Raw genomic sequence first — 17,196 nt, forward strand, 5'->3', positions numbered from 1 at the left:
ACCCGTCCTTGCCAGGGTCTGCAGCGAGCTGCCGGCCCCAGAGCACCCACTCCCTCTTTCCAGCCGCTCCAGCACATCCAAGGCAGCTAGAATTACGGTAACGCTGGGCAGCACTGCTCTGCTACGTAGCGGACTGCTGCTGTTGGTGCAAAGGTGCTGGGGGTCTTGACTGGGAGCAGAGGCAGCCCACTGGATACTATCTGCATCCACATGTGCTCCATGCTATGAGCCCCTGCCCTATATGTCAGGGACTCAGGAGCAAAACAAGTATTCAGTCTTAGTGCCCCCTTGGCCTCTCTGCCAGCCCCATGCTCACACCCTGCACCAGAACACTGGGCTCTGTCATGGGGGGGTCCTCTGGAAGGGTGGTGTGATTCCAGCTGGCTGACGGGGCCTGTTTTGATTATTCCCCTTTACAGCTGTCTAGGTCCCCATTTCACAAACAGCACCAGGACTCAAGACAACCTAAAGACTAGGGCTCCAGCTGGACCAGGCTAGGGAGTCCTGGAACAGGTCACCCAGAACCCCCCATTACAAACATCTGATCCATCCCTCCATGCCACTACTATTCCCAGAAAGAAGGTACAGGGGGTTCTGTTCCCAACTCTGCTTCACCGTGGTGGTGCAAATCTCATCCCCTCCCTGTGCCTCAGTTTCCCCCTTTGCACAAAGGAGATAACAATCCTTCCCTCCAGGGGAGGGGCGGTGATTATGAAGCTTTAAGAATAGACATCCCCGATGTGCTTGGAGCCCTTGGCTGGCAGGTGGTAGAGATGGGTAGAGGGCAAGTACTATTACTAGAGGAGTTAGACAGATCTGCTCCCATGCCCTCCGGGCACTGGAATTTCTGCCATGAACAAGCCCTGTCCCCACAGAAGGTTGCAAGGGTACAGGCAGAGCTAGGCAGGGACACATGTACTGTAGGCTGCTTCAAACCATGCCTTCAGCTGTTTACAGGGGCAGCGTCACCACATCCACTCGTGGGCAGTGTGTGTCCTTGCACATCTGTGTCCTTTATTACAGCCATAGCAGCAGGGAGCCTGTGTCCCTAAGGGTCAGTTTGTTCCAAGGTGAAATGATGCTTGGCCTCACAGCCCACTCCCTAAAGGAGAAAATCTGCAGCTTAAAAGGGGAAGGGAGCTCACAAGCAGGAAATTGTGATCTGTTTCAGTAATCAGCAGGTGCCCTGTCCCACAGTTAGGAAACCCAAAGAGCATACAGCACTGTGGGGAGAGCCTGGCTCACCTTGCTGCAATAGGAGCCACCTGCATGTATGCTTGGCCCTGGTGGAGCATGGTGACAGGCCCTGGCTCTCCGCAGAAGGTCTATGTGAGGAGTTCAGTGCTGCCAGAACTTGTTCGCTGCACAGCCCTGGGGCTTGGCACTGGACATGTATCATTGGGATTTGTATTGTGAAACCCATTGAAGTTGATGACAGGAAACAGAACTGGCCAGGGATGAAACATCTGATTGTATGAAGCATCCAGAATTTCCAGCCATGCACAGTTCAGAGCCTGGAAGCACACCTAGCATTCCTGTTCACGCATTACTGAGCTGCTGCGCTATGGTCTCAGTGGTAATGGAACTGCAGGGGCTCCCTCCTTTGCCCCGATTATAAAGACCATGTTGTCAGCACCAGACTCAGTGGCACCTCTCTCACTTCTCCATGGAAGTCTTGATTGCTGAGAACACGTGGGCGAGATCAGTGACAGCCCTTTAATCAGCAGCAGTAATTTTAGAATGTGGCCTTGCCTGAGAGGAGGCTGCATGCAGAGCCCTGATTGTGCTGGATGGGGGTGGGGTAGGAGCAGAGCAGCATAAGGGTTTTTGCTAAACATTCTTCAGCATGCAGCCAGCGTGGCTCCGGGCTCACTGGGTTTCACCAGCTCAAAGGGGAGGGCAGCTGAGGTATTTCAAAGGGAATCCCAGGGAGCCTCTACTGCTTCCATTGTCAGTTACACAGAGCACAGCACAGAGATAAGCTCTCTCCTTGCCGCACCTGCCTGCTTTAGTCATGAGACATGATACAATCAATGCCTCTGAATCAGACCTGCTCCCTCCCAGCCCCTGCCTGGTTTTGCTACTTTGTGTCCACTCCCCAGCTGTCACCATTCAGGGAGTCAGGATTCTGGGGCACGATGATGGTTGCAGCAGAGACAAGGATGCAAGCACCAGCCGAGCTCATTCCGAAACAGGGACCCAAGCAAAGCACCAGCACCTTCTAACTCAGTAATTACATGCACTACGCAACACATGCATGCCTCCAGGCAGAGACCATGGCTACTGGTTCTGAGAAGCTCACCATTTTGAAGCCAAGAGCCTGATTTACTGGGGCCTGACTTGGTTTTTAAACGGTTGGGGTTGCTAATGCTCAATTAGGCACCAGGGAGGGGCACATCAACATTGCCCTGCAGCAAGGGGCAAAATGAAGGCCTGAGCTTCCCTGAGGAATACCCCAGTCCCATAGGCTCTGAACTGCGCTGCTACCAAGGTCCACAGTATCCTCTCTTCCCCAGTGCAGGAAGCAACTGGGGCTGGAAGAGCCAGAGGAGGGAGGGATGGATCTGGGGTGGAAGGAGGTCTGGCCAAAGTGTTCTTACATCCTGCTGATTCTGCAGCCCTGAAATGGCCTGTAAGCCTCTTAACACACACTCACTTGCAACCGTGTGCATATACAATTTGCCTCAGCAACTCCCCATCTCTTTTAAAATCTCAGTAAAATGCGTCTTCACTCCCCCCCGTCTTGGCTCTCTGTGTGACTATAGTTTTCTGGGGTGGATGCCATAACATGTTGAGAGACCCAGTTTGCACAAGACCCTTTACACAATTTAAACCTGCACTAGGTAGTGCTCACAGACACACGCACTCCCACACCCCCGTGCTGATTACACCTTGCGCAGACACCTGAGTAGCACAGAAGTTTGTCTGGAAAGCAGGGCAGTCTGTCCAATGCATTTCTGGCCCAAAGGCCATCTCTTCCCCTCCCTGCCTTCATCAGTGGGTTGTCTATTTCAATTGTGATCCCCTGGGACATGGATCTGCCTCGTTATGTGACATGCAGCCCCAGTTTGGGGTGTTGTAGGATCAATAATAGTAAAGTCTCAGAGCAGGTTAAATTCCCCTGGCAGCACAGTCTAGAGGCCCATGTGTGCACACAGAACGGGCATTAGTCACACGCCCACTTGGTATCCCTCAGCTTCCCGGGCCAGGATGGATGGGTACGTACTGGAGCAAGTGGTAATGCCGTCAGCCCCACTGCCTCAGCCTGGACAGATTTTGGGGGCCCAGGTAGAAAGAGCTAGTCGTACTTGGGACCCTGCTGCTACAGGTCCTTTAGGTCTCCTCTCTTGGAGGTTATAGAAGATGGTCTGGCCGGGACAGCGTAAGAGTGGCTGAGGTGGAGCAGTGAGATGGCTTTCACTACGACCTTGTAGTCCGTGCTGAGGAGCGAAACTGGGTGCCAGTTCCTTAGCTCAGAGTTTCCCCTTCTTCGGCAGCAGGGTGAGCACAGCTTGCCTGCGCGACAGGGAGGCACCCTGCTCCCTAAGGACTCAGCCCAGATGGTGGCAAGGGCCAGGCTGAGGACAGACCAGAATACGCAGTAGAACTCTGCAGTCAGCCCATCTCTCAGCTGCCAGGACTTTACCTGGCTGGTCCCTGAAGCTCTCACAGCAGATTTCACTGGCACCTCAGCTCCCCCTGGGGGAAACCTGAGCTAGTGCAATAGCCAGTGATTTGCTGAGGAATGCTGCAAACTTACCCCTGCCCTACTGCAGTCAAATGGGAGTTTTCCCCAGGCAATGGGGAGCTGTATGGGCCTGTCTCCCTGCCCCGGCTCAGTCCATCCCTTCCTTCTTCTGTCCAGGGCTGGGCTGAGGCATAAGAGCCCGTAATGCTAGGGTTCAATCAGCAGAGCATTCTGCCTGCACCCCATGGAACGAGCCTCCCAAATACCCTGAGAGAACCTGCTTCAATACAGAACACCTCTAACGGCACACCCCAAGTTGTCACCTACCACCCCCCATGGAACCCACATGGGGTATCAAATAACTACTCCCCACTGAGTACTCCCAAACCCCCTTTTCTGGCCTTCAAACAACTTCCCAAGCTCATCGTCAGAAGCAAGCTGCCTACAGACCAGCACCCCCCAAAACAGCACCAAACCCTTCCAGGCAACAGACGCAAAACCTGCAGACAAGTCTCTAATGCTACAATGAGCAGCCCCCCCACAACACAGCACTCAAGACCCATGGGCCTACACATGCCCGTCACAAGGCGTGGTGCACCCCAGCCAGTACCCTGCATGTCCCAGTAGCAAGTATGAGGGTGCAACTAGACAACCCCTGCGCTGTCCGTGTCCCTCACACAGGAAAACGGTAAATGACAAACACCCTCGTGAGGCCGCAGCCGGGTGGGAGCGGGAGTCTGTGCCCGGGGGGGCGAGCGGCTGTTCCCACCGCGCCCCGGTGCCCGGCCGGTCCCTGCGGCCCACGGCTCGGACATCGCCCCCCTGCCGGTCCCGCCCCCGCCCCCGCCCCGCCGGCTCTGCCCCCCTCCCGGTCCCCGCCCCGCCCCGCCGGCTCTGCCCCCCTCCCAGTCCCCGCCCCGCCCCGCCCCGCCGACTCTGCCCCCCCGTCCCCGGCCCCGGCCCCGGCCCCGGCCCGCCGGCTCTGCCCCCCTCCCAGTCCCCGCCCCGCCGACTCTGCCCCCCCGTCCCTGGCCCCGGCCCCGCCCCGCCGGCTCTGCCCCCCTCCCAGTCCCTGCCCCGCCCCGCCCCGCCCCGCCCTAGTCAGCGAGGGGGTGGGCCAAGCTGCCCTGGACGGGTGGCGGGGGGCTAGTCAGCGAGGCTCCTGCCCCCCCCCGGGGCCCCGCCCCTCACCAGCTCTCTCCGCCATTCGCCGGCTCTGCCCCGCCCCCCTTGGCAGGCCTCGCGCAGGCTCAAGAGGTCCGTGGGCGGGGCCAATGGCCCGATTTGGCCCCGCCTCCTGGAAGACTCCGGCCCCAGGATCTTCAGGCCTGTGTAGGCCCCGCCTCCCGCGGCTCTGTGACGTTCGCAGGGGGCGTGTCGGTGACACGTGGGCGGGCCGGGGAGCCCCCATGGAGGCGGAGCACGGAGCCCAGAGCCCCCGCCCGGGGTAAAGAGCCCCCGCCCCGCCACCCCTCTAGGGCTGCTTGACCCGCCCCCTCGCTGACTGGCCCCCCCCGCCACCCCTCCAGGGCAGCTTGGCCCGCCCCCTCGCTGACTGGCCCCCCCCGCCACCCCTCCAGGGCAGCTTGGCCCGCCCCCTCGCTGACTGGCCCCCCCCCGCCACCCCTCCAGGGCAGCTTGGCCCGCCCCCTCGCTGACTGGCCCCCCCCCCGCCACCCCTCCAGGGCAGCTTGGCCCGCCCCCTCGCTGACTGGCCCCCCCCGCCACCCCTCCAGGGCAGCTTGGCCCGCCCCCTCGCTGACTGGCCCCCCCCCGCCACCCCTCCAGGGCAGCTTGGCCCGCCCCCTCGCTGACTGGCCCCCCCCCGCCACCCCTCAAGGGCAGCTTGGCCCGCCCCCTCGCTGACTGGCCACCCCCGCCACCCCTCCAGGGCAGCTTGGCCCGCCCCCTCGCTGACTGGCCCCCCCCCCCCCGCCGCTCCACCTCCAGGGCAGCTTGGCCCGCCCCCTCGCTGACTAGCCCCCCCCCGCCACCCCTCCAGGGCAGCTTGGCCCGCCCCCTCGCTGACTAGCCCGCCCCCTCGCTGACTAGCCCCTCCCCCGCCACCCCACCTCCAGGGCAGCTTGGCCCGCCCCCTCGCTGACTGGCCCCCCCCCCGCCATCCCTCCAGGGCAGCTTGGCCCGCCCCCTCGCTGACTAGCCCGCCCCCTCGCTGATTAGCCCCCCCCCGCCGCCCCACCTCCAGGGCAGCTTGGCCCACCCCCTCGCTGACTGGCCCCCCCCCCGCCACCCCTCCAGGGCAGCTTGGCCCGCCCCCTCGCTGACTGGCCCCCCCCCGCCACCCCTCCAGGGCAGCTTGGCCCGCCCCCTCGCTGACTGGCCCCCCCCCGCCACCCCTCCAGGGCAGCTTGGCCCGCCCCCTCGCTGACTGGCCCACCCCCTCGCTGACTAGCCCCCCCCCGCCACCCCTCCAGGGCAGCTTGGCCCGCCCCCTCGCTGACTGGCCCACCCCCTCGCTGACTAGCCCCCCCCCCCGCCACCCCTCCAGGGCAGCTTGGCCCGCCCCCGCGCTGACTAGCCCCCCCCGCCACCCCTACAGGGCAGCTTGGCCCACTCCTCACTGACTAGCCCCACTCCCCCCCACATCCCTCACCAGGGTCTTGCCCTCCGCCACCTCCTGACACCAGTCTCCAGTTTGTCTGCATTCGGGGCATGGGCAGGGGCTGTGTGGGCACTCCCCCCACGTCCCTGCTGGCTCATGCAGATTCTCAGCCCGTGGTGGGCGAGGGGTGACTGGGGACTGACATGGGCTCGTGTCCTGCAGGGTGGCCGAGGCGGAGGAGTGGCATCCAACTCACCTCCGCGTGGCCGTCCTGAGCGCCCGGTCGCTGCGAGCCAAGGGGGGTGCTGGCTCCAGCAGCCCCTACGTGGTCATCCAGCTGCAAAAGCAGAAATACATGACGTCAGTGGTACCCCACAGCCTGACCCCTGAGTGGAGGGAGGAGTGCACACTCCAGCTGCCCAGCCGGCTGGATAACACGAAAGAGCACAGTCTCGTCCTCACCGCCATGCACCACTCTCTCCATCGCCCCGACCAATTCCTGGGCCGGCTCTGCCTTCCCCTGGCACAGCTGTTCTGCGACAAGGCAAGGAGGAAGAATGAGTGAGTGTCGCAGGGCCCCCCGTCCATGGGGCTGAGACCTGGGGCCAGGGAATGGAGGTGTCCCGGGGAACCATGCACCTCCTGCCCTTCTGTGGTTGACCTATGAGCCAGACACATTACCAGGACTCAGTCACCTCTTCCTCCTGCACTTTCTCCTGGGGTCTGTGTGGGGTGCAGCAGGGCTTCTCATGACCCCTGGTGCCCCAGAGCACAGAGCTACTCTATGGGGAGCTTTACCGTGTGGGGCTGGGCTCTCTGGTGCCAACATACAGAGGAATGGGGGCTCTGGAATCTCCTCTCTGGCAGGGTCCAAGGACTGATCAAGAGGAAGCCGAAGCCTGCCATAAATGCACCTGGCCAGGTGTGTGGTGGGTGTGGGCCTTTCTGACTAGCTGGTAAAAGACCCCTAGAAAGCGCTGTCTTAGCTCGGGTGCAGAAAGCCTGTGACCAGGGGAAAGGAGAAGGGCTGGAGGGAAAGGAGAGGGCAGAAGAAAGTGGCTCAGGGAGCTAGAGACCAGACCAGAACCTGGAGTGGGTGAGAGCAGAGCTGCTGCACCACACAGGATGGGCTTTCCCGGCCCTAGTTCTGAAACGGGAGGATCCCATGCTGGCCCAGAAGTAAATAGCGCTCCAGGCAGGGGACTTGGAAGGCACAAATTCCTCTGCACATGACTGGGGAGCCTGTGTGGCCAGGGCCGGGGGGCTTTTCCCCGGGGCAGGGAGGTGTAGCCACAAGATACAACTTTTAAGAGCAGGACTCAGCACAATATTTAGCTCCCTTTGCCCGCAGCCCCAGTCCTTAGTGGGCTGAGCTCTGTGAGTTCAGGACAAATAGAGCGGTGAAGGCTCAAGCAGTTTCCTCCGTGGTTCATGGCGTTGTCTGGCGCAGATGGTTCAGGCTGCAATCCAGACGCGGCAGATCTGACAAGGTGCGAGGGCAGCTGCAGCTCGACCTCCAGTTCATGCAGATCCTGTCTCCTGGCAGCGAGCCAGCATTCAGCACCCAAGGACCACAGTCCCTCTTCACTAAGTTCCGCAGCAGCATGAAGGGCAGAAGAAACAAGGTTTATCATGAGGCCCAATCACGTTCCTTGTCTTCGGTACGTGGCATCTCTCTGGCCAGCCGGGAGTTTCACTCCCCTCATCTTGGGCCTCTGAGCGTGGCTGTTGTTAGCACCACATTGCTTACCCGGAGGTAGCAGGTGGGCTCCTTGGGGAGTTAAACAGCTCACCTCACTGTCGGGGGCAGAATCTCAGCCTGGGGGACAGGAGCAATAGGCATTTTATCCTGGAATGTGTCTCTGGAGACTTTGACCTGTGGAGTCTGGCAAGTGGCTGTGGAGAAGAACAGAACTCCCTGCCTCCCTCTCGACTACGGGCACATCTCCCTGCAATCCTGGAGGCTACCGGGCTTCCAAGGGTGACGCTGGCTGCCCCATGAGCTTCTCAGAGAAAGCAATTTAGCAGCACGATTTGAAGTGGGCACTGAAATTATGGAGCCAGGAGGTGAGAGGGGTATGGGGGATAGTGCCCAGCCTGCCAGGACTGCACACAGCCATTGGACAAGGGCATGGTGGCCACAGAAGCTTAGGATCATGTGGCCCCAGGGACACAGCAGTGCTAAGAGCATTCCTCAAGGAACAGGCGTAGGGAGATAAAGCTCGCGGCATCTGACTCTGCTGTGCTGACCCTGTTTGTTCCCTCTGGGCAGACCAATGATGAGGACTCCTCTTCCTCCTCCAGCATGCCCATTGAACCGGATCTATCAGCACTGATGGCCAGGGGCAGCACTGTGGGCCTCACACATGCAACTGGAGGTGAGTAGCTCCACGGGCGCAGGGAGCAGACAAGGGCTCAGTCTGTTCCCAGTGGATGTGGTCTCTCACCCTCACTGTCAGCTCAATAGGCCCTGAGACAGGGATTTGGCTATGTCCAGAGCCAGACACCTATGTGAATGGAGAGACCCAATGGCTGTCTGATCTGGCAATGGGGAGACCCCCAAAGAACCCCCCTTTCCCAGATGTGGCAGCTGTAGGAGCAGCCCTCAGGATGGGCCTTTAGCACTGCCAGGCAGGGCCTTCTCACTAGAACTAGCCTTGATCCCTCAGCTCCTTGGGGGATCCCAGGATGGGCCGATGAGAGCCCTGCAGACCTTTGTCCTCCCAACACATATAGCACAGCCAGCACCGGGAGCTTCCCATCTGCCAAACAACTTGCCGCCACACCAAGACAGAGGGGTTCAGCCCCTGGGAACAAGGGGGCCAGTGGACACCTGCCCTCTGGGAACAGCCCCAAGACAGTTAATTATGCACAGACCCCAAAACCAATAGCAGAGGGTCAGAATTTGGGTCACTGCCTGATTTTTTCACAGGCGAGTGCCTCTCTGGCACGTCACCAGCCCCCTCGGAGCTCAGAGATTAAATTTGGCCTTGGGAACCGCCTAGCTGATGGGACCCTCTAGGGCAGACTCATGTCCCCATGCTGCCTGTGCTCCCCGCCTTCTGCCCTGAGTGCTTTGGGAGAGCTGGACGAGTGAGCTGGCCGATGGGATCAGGCAGCCCTGGCCTTGGCTCCACAGATGACTTGCTCCTGGGATCCTCAGACCTCAGGGGAAAGTCCTAGTAAGTCCCCTCTGTATTATGGTACTGCCTAGAGGGTCATGCTGAGCACCGTACACCCCCAGCACAGCTAGGGCAGGTTCGCACCTGTACAGGGATCTGTCCATGCGATGGGTTCCTACCCTTTCTGTCACACCTCCATGGCTGCATTCATGGACTACTGGGCAGCTTTTCCTTCACTCATTTCCAACCCTTTGTTCCTTGTCTCAGCTCCAGGCACCCACGTAACTAATCCCTCTTCTCCCAAGGGGTTCACCCCCTTGTGAGGTGTGTAGATTTATCCTGCATCCCTCCCCCATTGCTATGCCAAGATGGGCATCCAGCTCTGGGAATTGGTCTCTCCAGCACCCCCTTCTTGGCGCTGCCTCTAGTCATAGGTGTCTTTGGTAACGTGGTACCCAGATACCTCAGTGATGGGCACAGTATAATGACACAGAGGGAAAGGAGCACAGCATTCCAGGTACGGTCCCAGCCCTATTACAGGCTTTCCCTTCCCCCCATCCAGTGCTTCTGCACATGCAGCTCCAAAACACAGTGACCAGCTCGAGTCTCTTTCCCCTCTCTCCTCCCAGACACACGCCCAATGTAACCCCTGTGTTCTCTCCTCTCCAGCAGCTCCTGCTCTGATGGCTCCCTCCCCGTGCACTGAGCTGCAGCTAAGGACCTACCTCTCCAAAGAGAGAGCCTACCAGGCCCCCTCTGCCGCAGCTAAGCACCCAGCTTCCTCCCACAGCCAGCCTGATCAGTGGGTCGCCCTGCAGCAGCACCCTAAGAAATCCCAGCTGCTGGAGGAGGGGAACACAGAGTCATTGGGCAACTCCCCTGAGACACCTCAGGCCACTAGCCCACCCCTCCGTGGGACACAGGAGGGTGGCAGCTCCCCACAGAGGTCACAAACCCTACACGCCTTCACGATGAGCCTTTCCCACCCTACCAGCACTAAGTTGCTGGGCACCGCTGCTGCAGGCTCTGGGCACAGCTGCGCCCAGAGGTGCCAGCTACAGTTGCTCAGAGGCTGCCACGTCTGCTTGAGATGCTTTGGCTTGAGACTCAAGCCCTGACCCGGGTGCTGTGGCTTCCCGCCGTTCCCACTCCTGGGAGCTTTACAAATTCATACTATTTGGAGCAGGAAGTGCTGGCAAGACTGGTGATTCCATAGTGCATAAGATACCCCCACCCAAAGCTCTACCAATCAGTCACCCCAGCCCTCAGCACTGATGGCATGGACCCAGGCAGGAGGCTTTCTGCCCAGCCAGAGCTAGAGGTGACCCTCTGAGCCCTTAACTCCCTCCTGGACCCAGAGCTTTCCCCTCTATCCAACCCAGACAGGCGTGTCCCATCACCCCACCCCAGCATCACCTGTCCCATGATGGTTATGCATTCCTGAGGGTGGAGCTAAGCACTTCGCCCCCTGAGCTCTCCTCTCCCACCTGCCCCATCCCAGGGAGGGAACCTCGCCCCCTCACAGCAACTACCCCCGGTGCCAGTTCAGATGCGCAGAAAAAACCTTTTGAGTTTGCCATGAAGCGACAGGTCCGTCCTGTTCCCTGGAGCTGCTCCCTCATGCTCCTGCAGGGGATTGCAGGAGGGCAGCAGATCCCTGCTTTAGGGGGTATTACCAGGGGCCAGTCCAGCTTGTGGGGGCCTAGCCCATGGGCTGAGCCTTGTAGTACCAACCCCACCCCCACCACGTGCAGCCCCCCACTCTGAGCAGAACATGGCCCTTCTCTAAGAGCTGATATCAGGCCCTGAGCTAAGTGGGCTTTTCCACCAAAGCAGAGCCTGGCAGGAGGGTGGGCAGGCCCCACAGCTGGTCCAAGACCTCCAGCTGCAAGGTTGCTGTTGCATTCAGCATTGTGTGATGCACCCAGCAGGACACTGTCATGCCTGGTCTGATGGCTGCATGGAAGGAAGGAGTGAAACCCTCCTGCAGGCTGGAAGAGCTAGCTTTGCTTCCTCCCCCCGTCTCATAACAATGAAAACAGGTTGGGGGTGAGAGGTTTAGACCCAGCAGAAGAAGCCATCTTCTGCAGCACTGAGCCTCCAGAGGCTGCAGGAGTGGAGCCCAGCAGTCCTGGCTCTACAAGCCATGGGCCTGGGAGTTATGGGGCTGCAGGTCCTTGGGTTAGCAGAACCCAGCCTACGGAGCAGCTGCTGTTGGCTGCAGCTGGAGGGGCTGGCCAATCTCTCGGTCCAAGAAGGAGGCTCAGTTCAGATATTCCAAGGTCAGGAGGGACCTTAGTGATCGTCTAGTCCACCCTACTGTATAGCACGGGCCAGAGACCTATCCCCAAACCATTCCTGGAGCAGAGCTGTTAGAAAAACATCCAACTGGGATTTAAAAATGGTCAGTGGTGGAGAGTCCCCCAGGGCCCCGGAGAAGTTGTTCCTGTGGTTAATTACACACAAACACCCCCACTCTGGTCCTTCTCTAACGAGAAACATTCACTGGCCTGTGCTGTTCCCTGGGGTAGGCAGTCTCAGAACCTTGCCCCCTGCAGTACAGGAAGCCCCGTCTCTAGATGCTGGGGAGGAGCCCTGGGCTGGATTCTTGCACAGACACCATCCATGGCTTCACTGGCTTTAATGCCGCCACCACTGCTGTGAATTAGCAGCCATTACATTCCAGGGGAACACACAGTACAGGATTTCCTAACCAGAGCTGGGAGAGGGCAGGGCCCAGGCTCAGTCCCTTCAGGGCCAGGGGGCACTAGGGCCAAGGCACCAGATACTCACTCAAGTCCCATGGAGAAGGTTGGGGTACGGTCTGTACTGTGGGAAGTGGCACTGGCACTGCTGTGCTCTGGGGGATGCAGCTGGTGAGCAGTGACATGCTCACTAGCTGGGGTTCAACAGAAACATGACCTTACGCCACAGAAAGCAGGGGTGGGCAGCAGGCCCTAGAAGCCGCATGAAGGGGAATAGGAAGTTCTGGGCAGTATTGTAGCCAATACATCCCATTCTCTGCTGAAATCCCAGCCTGTGTTAATGGGGTTCTAGGCCCCAGGGCCCCACTGCATCAACCAAACCTCTCTTGTGAGCCTCCTGAGTGACTGGCCCCCTGCCCTGACGGCTGCAGTTCCAGTGGGCCTGCCAAGGAGCTGGGGCACTGTCAGACACTCACAGCCCAGTTTCCATCTCTGCTTCCTCTTGGAATCACAGAGCAGTAGGGGAGCGAGGAGCAGGGATGGTGCCTGCCCGAGGCTGGCATATGGGCACTGGTATGGAAAGTAGGGCGTGGCTAGGTGCATTGACATCACATGGTCCTGATGTGTCTTTATTGTCCCCTTGGAGTACGGAGGTGGCTCTGCCATGGCCAGCGCAAGGAGGGAGCGGCCTTCCTGCGGTGATGCCAGCACCTGTGCTGGGGGCCACAGTGTCTTGGTCTCAGTTCTGCCCTCCCAGCTGTACTGACCGAGGAGCTGGGCTGGCTCCTTAGCCCTCTTCCAGCCTGTCGCCTCCATGCCCCAGCCCTTGCGCTCAGCTGCTGCAGTGAACCTGCCCTGCACCGAATGGCCCCGCTGCAGTCCCTGTGCATCTCAGCATGGCAGGCATGACTGGGGCCTCAGGCAGGCTGCTCAGCTGAATGTGCACCAGGGGGTCTTGCTGGCATCACAGTCCAGCAGGATATTGAGGACAGTGCAGGGAGCTCCAGCCACACTCAGCGCCGTCCGGGACTCGATCTGATACCTCACATTGTTCAGCCCCCCGTCCCGATCCACCTTGAACTGCTCCTGAGGAAGACAACACGGCATTCAGTTCACACACAGCAGAAAGGACAGTGCATGGAGCCAGCAGGGACAGGGCTAGAGCAACAAGCCGGGCTGGCTCAGACCCATGCAGCCGCATGCAGGTCACAGAGAGACACCATTTCCCTGGGCGCCCCTTCTCCCCTCCCCGCCCCAAGGGAGCAGCTCACACCTGCTTCTGGGTAGCAATGCGCTTCTGGTCTCGCTTCCTCCAGGCTGGGTCATGCAGGTGCTGGAAGGTCTTGTATCCAGTCTTTATTCCCGAGGGGCGGAAAAGCTGGGGGCAGAGCAGAGCGTGCATTAGTCACTGGAGCCCCTGCCCTAAGCCAGGTGCCCAGGCCCAAAGCTTCCTGCACCCCATCACCTCCTCCCCTGGGCTCAGCAGGACCTGTGGGAGGCTAGGCAGAGGGGCCAGCAGGGAGCTAGGCTGTCCTCTCCCAGGCACTGGCAAAGATCCTGGTGGCCATGCCTGGGGAACAGGGTGTTTTCTCTGGCCAGGAACCTGGAGAGCATCCCTACCTGGAGGCCAGCTCCTTTGATCCGGCGATAGAACTCATCATCCTCTCGCCCCCAGCCCCAGAAGCGGTTGGACATCCCATTGCACTGAAATGAGAGAGTGTCACAGGGGTAGAAGCTTGTGATGTCCCCCTCCCTCAGTCTCTGCCTGATGCACACACCCAGCCTAACCTCTGCAGCCAGGCAGGAGAGCAGCCCCATGGGGGAGAGCCATGGCCAGAGCACAGGGAACCACAGACAGAGCCCAACCAGCTCAGCCCATGAGCCCCCATTCCTAACACACCCTGTAGCTCCCTCCCTTTCGTGTCGCCCCTTTCATAATTCCAGGGTTGAGAAAAGTGATCCGTGAACAAGGAATCCTCCCCCAAACAGACGAGGACGTCACCCCACTGCGCGCCGGGACTTACCATCTCATAGTGCTGCTTGGTGAGCAGGAGGATGCCGCCCACGTAGGTTTTGTAGTGGTACAGTGGGTGCAGCTCTGGGGATGCCACATGGAAGGGCCCTGCCTCCGGGAAGCCGTAGTCCAGCGCCTCATTGCGGGGCAGGAGGTCGACGTCGTGCATGGCAATGTAATCAGTGTCATTGCCGCTCTCCAGGAAGCCGACGTTGATCAGAGATGCTCTGTTAAACCTGCTCAAGACACCAGGAAAATCTTGTCCCAGCACCAGGAGCATCAGGCCTTCCGTAGATGCAGCAGCAGCAGGAGGCTCAGTCATCCTCCAGGCAGGCTTAGTCACCGTTACATCATTACCCAGCCCACCCTATGCACCGGCAGTCTCTCCTGGCTTCACAGCTGGGATCTCAGGCCCCAGGTGCTGCAACTCAACACTGAAATTACACCCATGCAGGGGGGACAGTAGCACCTGGCCACTATGGCTAGTAAGGGGCTAAAGCAACTAACAGTCAGTGCCTGTTCTAAGGGAAGCCCTTTGGGAAAGTGGGCTGGAGACTGGAGAGATGTTCAGCAAGGAGATGACATGTAAGAGACAAAGCATTGGTGTGGCTGGCATGTTGTAAGGGCCACCTGGAGGACAGGCAAAGCCAACATGGTGTGGCCAGCAGGGAGGGCTAAACACTGGTACCACCATCCAGGTAGAGTGGGCTCTTGGAAGGGATGACCCAGATGGGTGGGCATACGGGGGAGTATTAAGGCTGTTCTGAGGACACTAGCGAATATTGCGTCTTGCAGCTTTCCCCTGGCCCTCAGAGCTCCAGCCTCACAGCACTCATAGTCAGGAAGAAAGTCTAGTGGCCTACAGTTAAATTTTTCTCTCCTGCTCAGGTCTGGCCCTGGGAAAGGAGGATGGAGAAGGAAAATAACCCTTTACTTTTCTACAGGCTCTTCCACACAGACTATCATAACCCTTCACCGTCTCCAAAACTGGGCCCAACACGACACCTCCAGACTCAGAGTAGCTGAAATTCCAGCTGCTCACAGCCCAGCTCTCCCCAGTCCCCACATGCTCAGACCAGCAAAGAGAAAAAAAATGGTCCTCACTAAGCCCTGAAGGTCAAAATTCCCCCATCCGAGGAGAGTGTGATCCCCATTTTATAGCTGAGAAATCTGGGATATGGGTGCAAAGTGAGTTGCTTGGGGTCACAGAGCGAGTCTAGAACCCTCCGTAGTACAAACAATGCCCTGGGGAAGGGGCTGCCCCAAGCCTGGTACCTTGGGCCTCCAAAGTGCTCTGGCAGCACAGGGATAGAACCTGGGGCAGAGCTTAGCTCTGTGGGTGGCAAAGGACCATACCTGTAATGATCCACCTGGTTGAGCACGAAGATGTGGTGGCGGATCCTCTTCCTGCTGAGGAAGTGATGCATGTGGGGCACAAAAGCCAACAGCTCCTCGAAGCGTTCCCGGAATGGGATCAGCAGCGCCAGGCGGTGGGGGCCCCACGACAGGTCCTCAGCCCATGGGGCCCGGGACTCCGGGAGGCAGGGCTTCAGGGGGTCGGGGGCAGCTGCCCCGCGGCCCCGACGGGCCACGTCGCCCGAGCAGCTGAGCTGCAGCCACAGCAGTGAGGCAAAGCCCAGAAGTAGCGTGACAAAGAAGAGCTGGAAGACGGAGCATTTCCGTGGCAGGAGGGCCAGCAGCCGGCGGGACCTGGGGCAAGAGGGAGTCAGGGCCCAGGCCCAGAGTGCGCTGCCTCCCACCGCTCTCAGACCTCCTCCCAGCCCCCCCAAGTCCGACCCGTCCTACTCCTCCGCCCACAGACCCCCCCTGCCGCCCTGCCCCGATCCCCTCAACCCCCTCCCTGCCCCCCCACAGACCCCGTCCCGCTCTCCTCAACCCCCTCCCTGCCCCAATCCCCCCCCACAGACCCCGTCCTGCTCTCCTCAACCCCCTCCCTGCCCCGATCCCCCCAACCCCCCATCCCGCTCTCCTCAACCCCCTCCCTGCCCCCCCCGACCCCGTCCCGCTCTCCTCAACCCCCTCCCTGCCCCGATCCCCCCCCAACCCCCCCACAGACCCCGTCCCGCTCTCCTCAACCCCCTCCCTGCCCCGATCCCCCCCCAACCCCCCCACAGACCCCGTCCTGCTCTCCTCAACCCCCTCCCTGCCCCGATCCCCCCCCAACAGACCCCGTCCCGCTCTCCTCAACCCCCTCCCTGCCCCGATCCCCCCCAACCCCCCCCACAGACCCCGTCCCGCTCTCCTCAACCCCCTCCCTGCCCCCCCCACAGACCCCGTCCCGCTCTCAACCCCCTCCCTGCCCCAATCCCCCACACACACCCCGTCCTGCTCTCCTCAACCCCCTCCCTGCCCCGATCCCCCCCAACCCCCCCACAGACCCCATCCCGCTCTCCTCAACCCCCTCCCTGCCCCCCGGCGCCTGCCCCGATCCCCATAACCCCCTCCCTGCCCCCCCCCGACCCCGTCCCGCTCTCCTCAACCCCCTCCCTGCCCCGATCCCCCCCCAACAGACCCCGTCCTGCTCTCCTCAACCCCCTCCCTGCCCCGATCCCCCCCCAACCCCCCCACAGACCCCATCCCGCTCTCCTCAACCCCCTCCCTGCCCCCCGGCGCCTGCCCCGATCCCCATAACCCCCTCCCTGCCCCCCCCCCGACCCCGTCCCGCTCTCCTCAACGCCCCCGGCGCCTGCCCCGATCCCCTCAACGCCCTCCCTGCCCCCCCCCGACCCTGCTCTCCTCAACCCCCTCGCTGCCCCCCCAGAGACCCCGCCCCGCCCCCCAGCGCCTGCCCCGCCCCGCTCTCACCCGGCTCCCTCCCGGCCATACACCGCCGGCTTCCTGCGGGACGGGAACATGCTCCCAGGCGGCGCCGGGGGCGACTCCCGGCTCCCTCCCCCGGGCCGGGGCTGCCCGGACACGCTGGCTCAGGCACCAGGTCCGGCGCCGAGCGGGGTCCCCCGGCAACAAGGCCCGGCCCCGCCGTTCCGCCTCCACGGGGCTCCCAGGCGGCGGGGAGGCGCGACCTGCCGCCACGTCAGCGGCCCGGGCCGGGCGGGCCACGTGCAGTTACAGGGACCCGAGAG

General features: G+C 60.9%; 1 protein-coding gene across 2 annotated transcripts; it reads right to left on the bottom strand.

Annotated features, from left to right (window-relative positions):
• Window positions 1-11,999: 11,999 nt before the first annotated feature.
• B4GALT7 (beta-1,4-galactosyltransferase 7) lies at window positions 12,000-17,087 on the bottom strand. Of its 2 annotated transcripts, none has more exons than XM_043552823.1 (6): window positions 16,940-17,087; window positions 15,449-15,802; window positions 14,103-14,328; window positions 13,699-13,782; window positions 13,352-13,456; window positions 12,000-13,164 (listed from the first exon to the last, which is right to left on the bottom strand). In XM_043552823.1, exons 1-6 carry the CDS (start codon window positions 16,966-16,968, stop codon window positions 13,009-13,011), a joined length of 954 nt encoding a protein of 317 aa, XP_043408758.1. In that variant the 5' UTR covers window positions 16,969-17,087; the 3' UTR covers window positions 12,000-13,008. The 2 variants fall into 2 exon arrangements, with proteins under 2 accessions (XP_043408758.1, XP_037762521.1); XM_037906593.2 differs by having other exon boundaries at window positions 16,919-17,075.
• Between the last annotated feature and the right edge of the window lie 109 nt (window positions 17,088-17,196).

Source organism: Chelonia mydas, chromosome 8, assembly GCF_015237465.2.
Source record: "Chelonia mydas isolate rCheMyd1 chromosome 8, rCheMyd1.pri.v2, whole genome shotgun sequence".
NCBI lineage: Eukaryota > Metazoa > Chordata > Testudines > Cheloniidae > Chelonia > Chelonia mydas.

Bases quoted from the DNA above. Each gene is read 5' to 3' on its own strand.
- B4GALT7 (XM_037906593.2), bottom strand. From the start codon at position 16,968: ATGTTCCCGTCCCGCAGGAAGCCGGCGGTGTATGGCCGGGAGGGAGCC. The intron at 14,329-15,448 runs GTATGGTCCTTT...TGTCTTGAGCAG, and splicing joins AACCAGGTGGATCATTACAG to GTTTAACAGAGCATCTCTGA. The intron at 13,457-13,698 runs GTAGGGATGCTC...CTCTGCCCCCAG, and splicing joins TCAAAGGAGCTGGCCTCCAG to CTTTTCCGCCCCTCGGGAAT.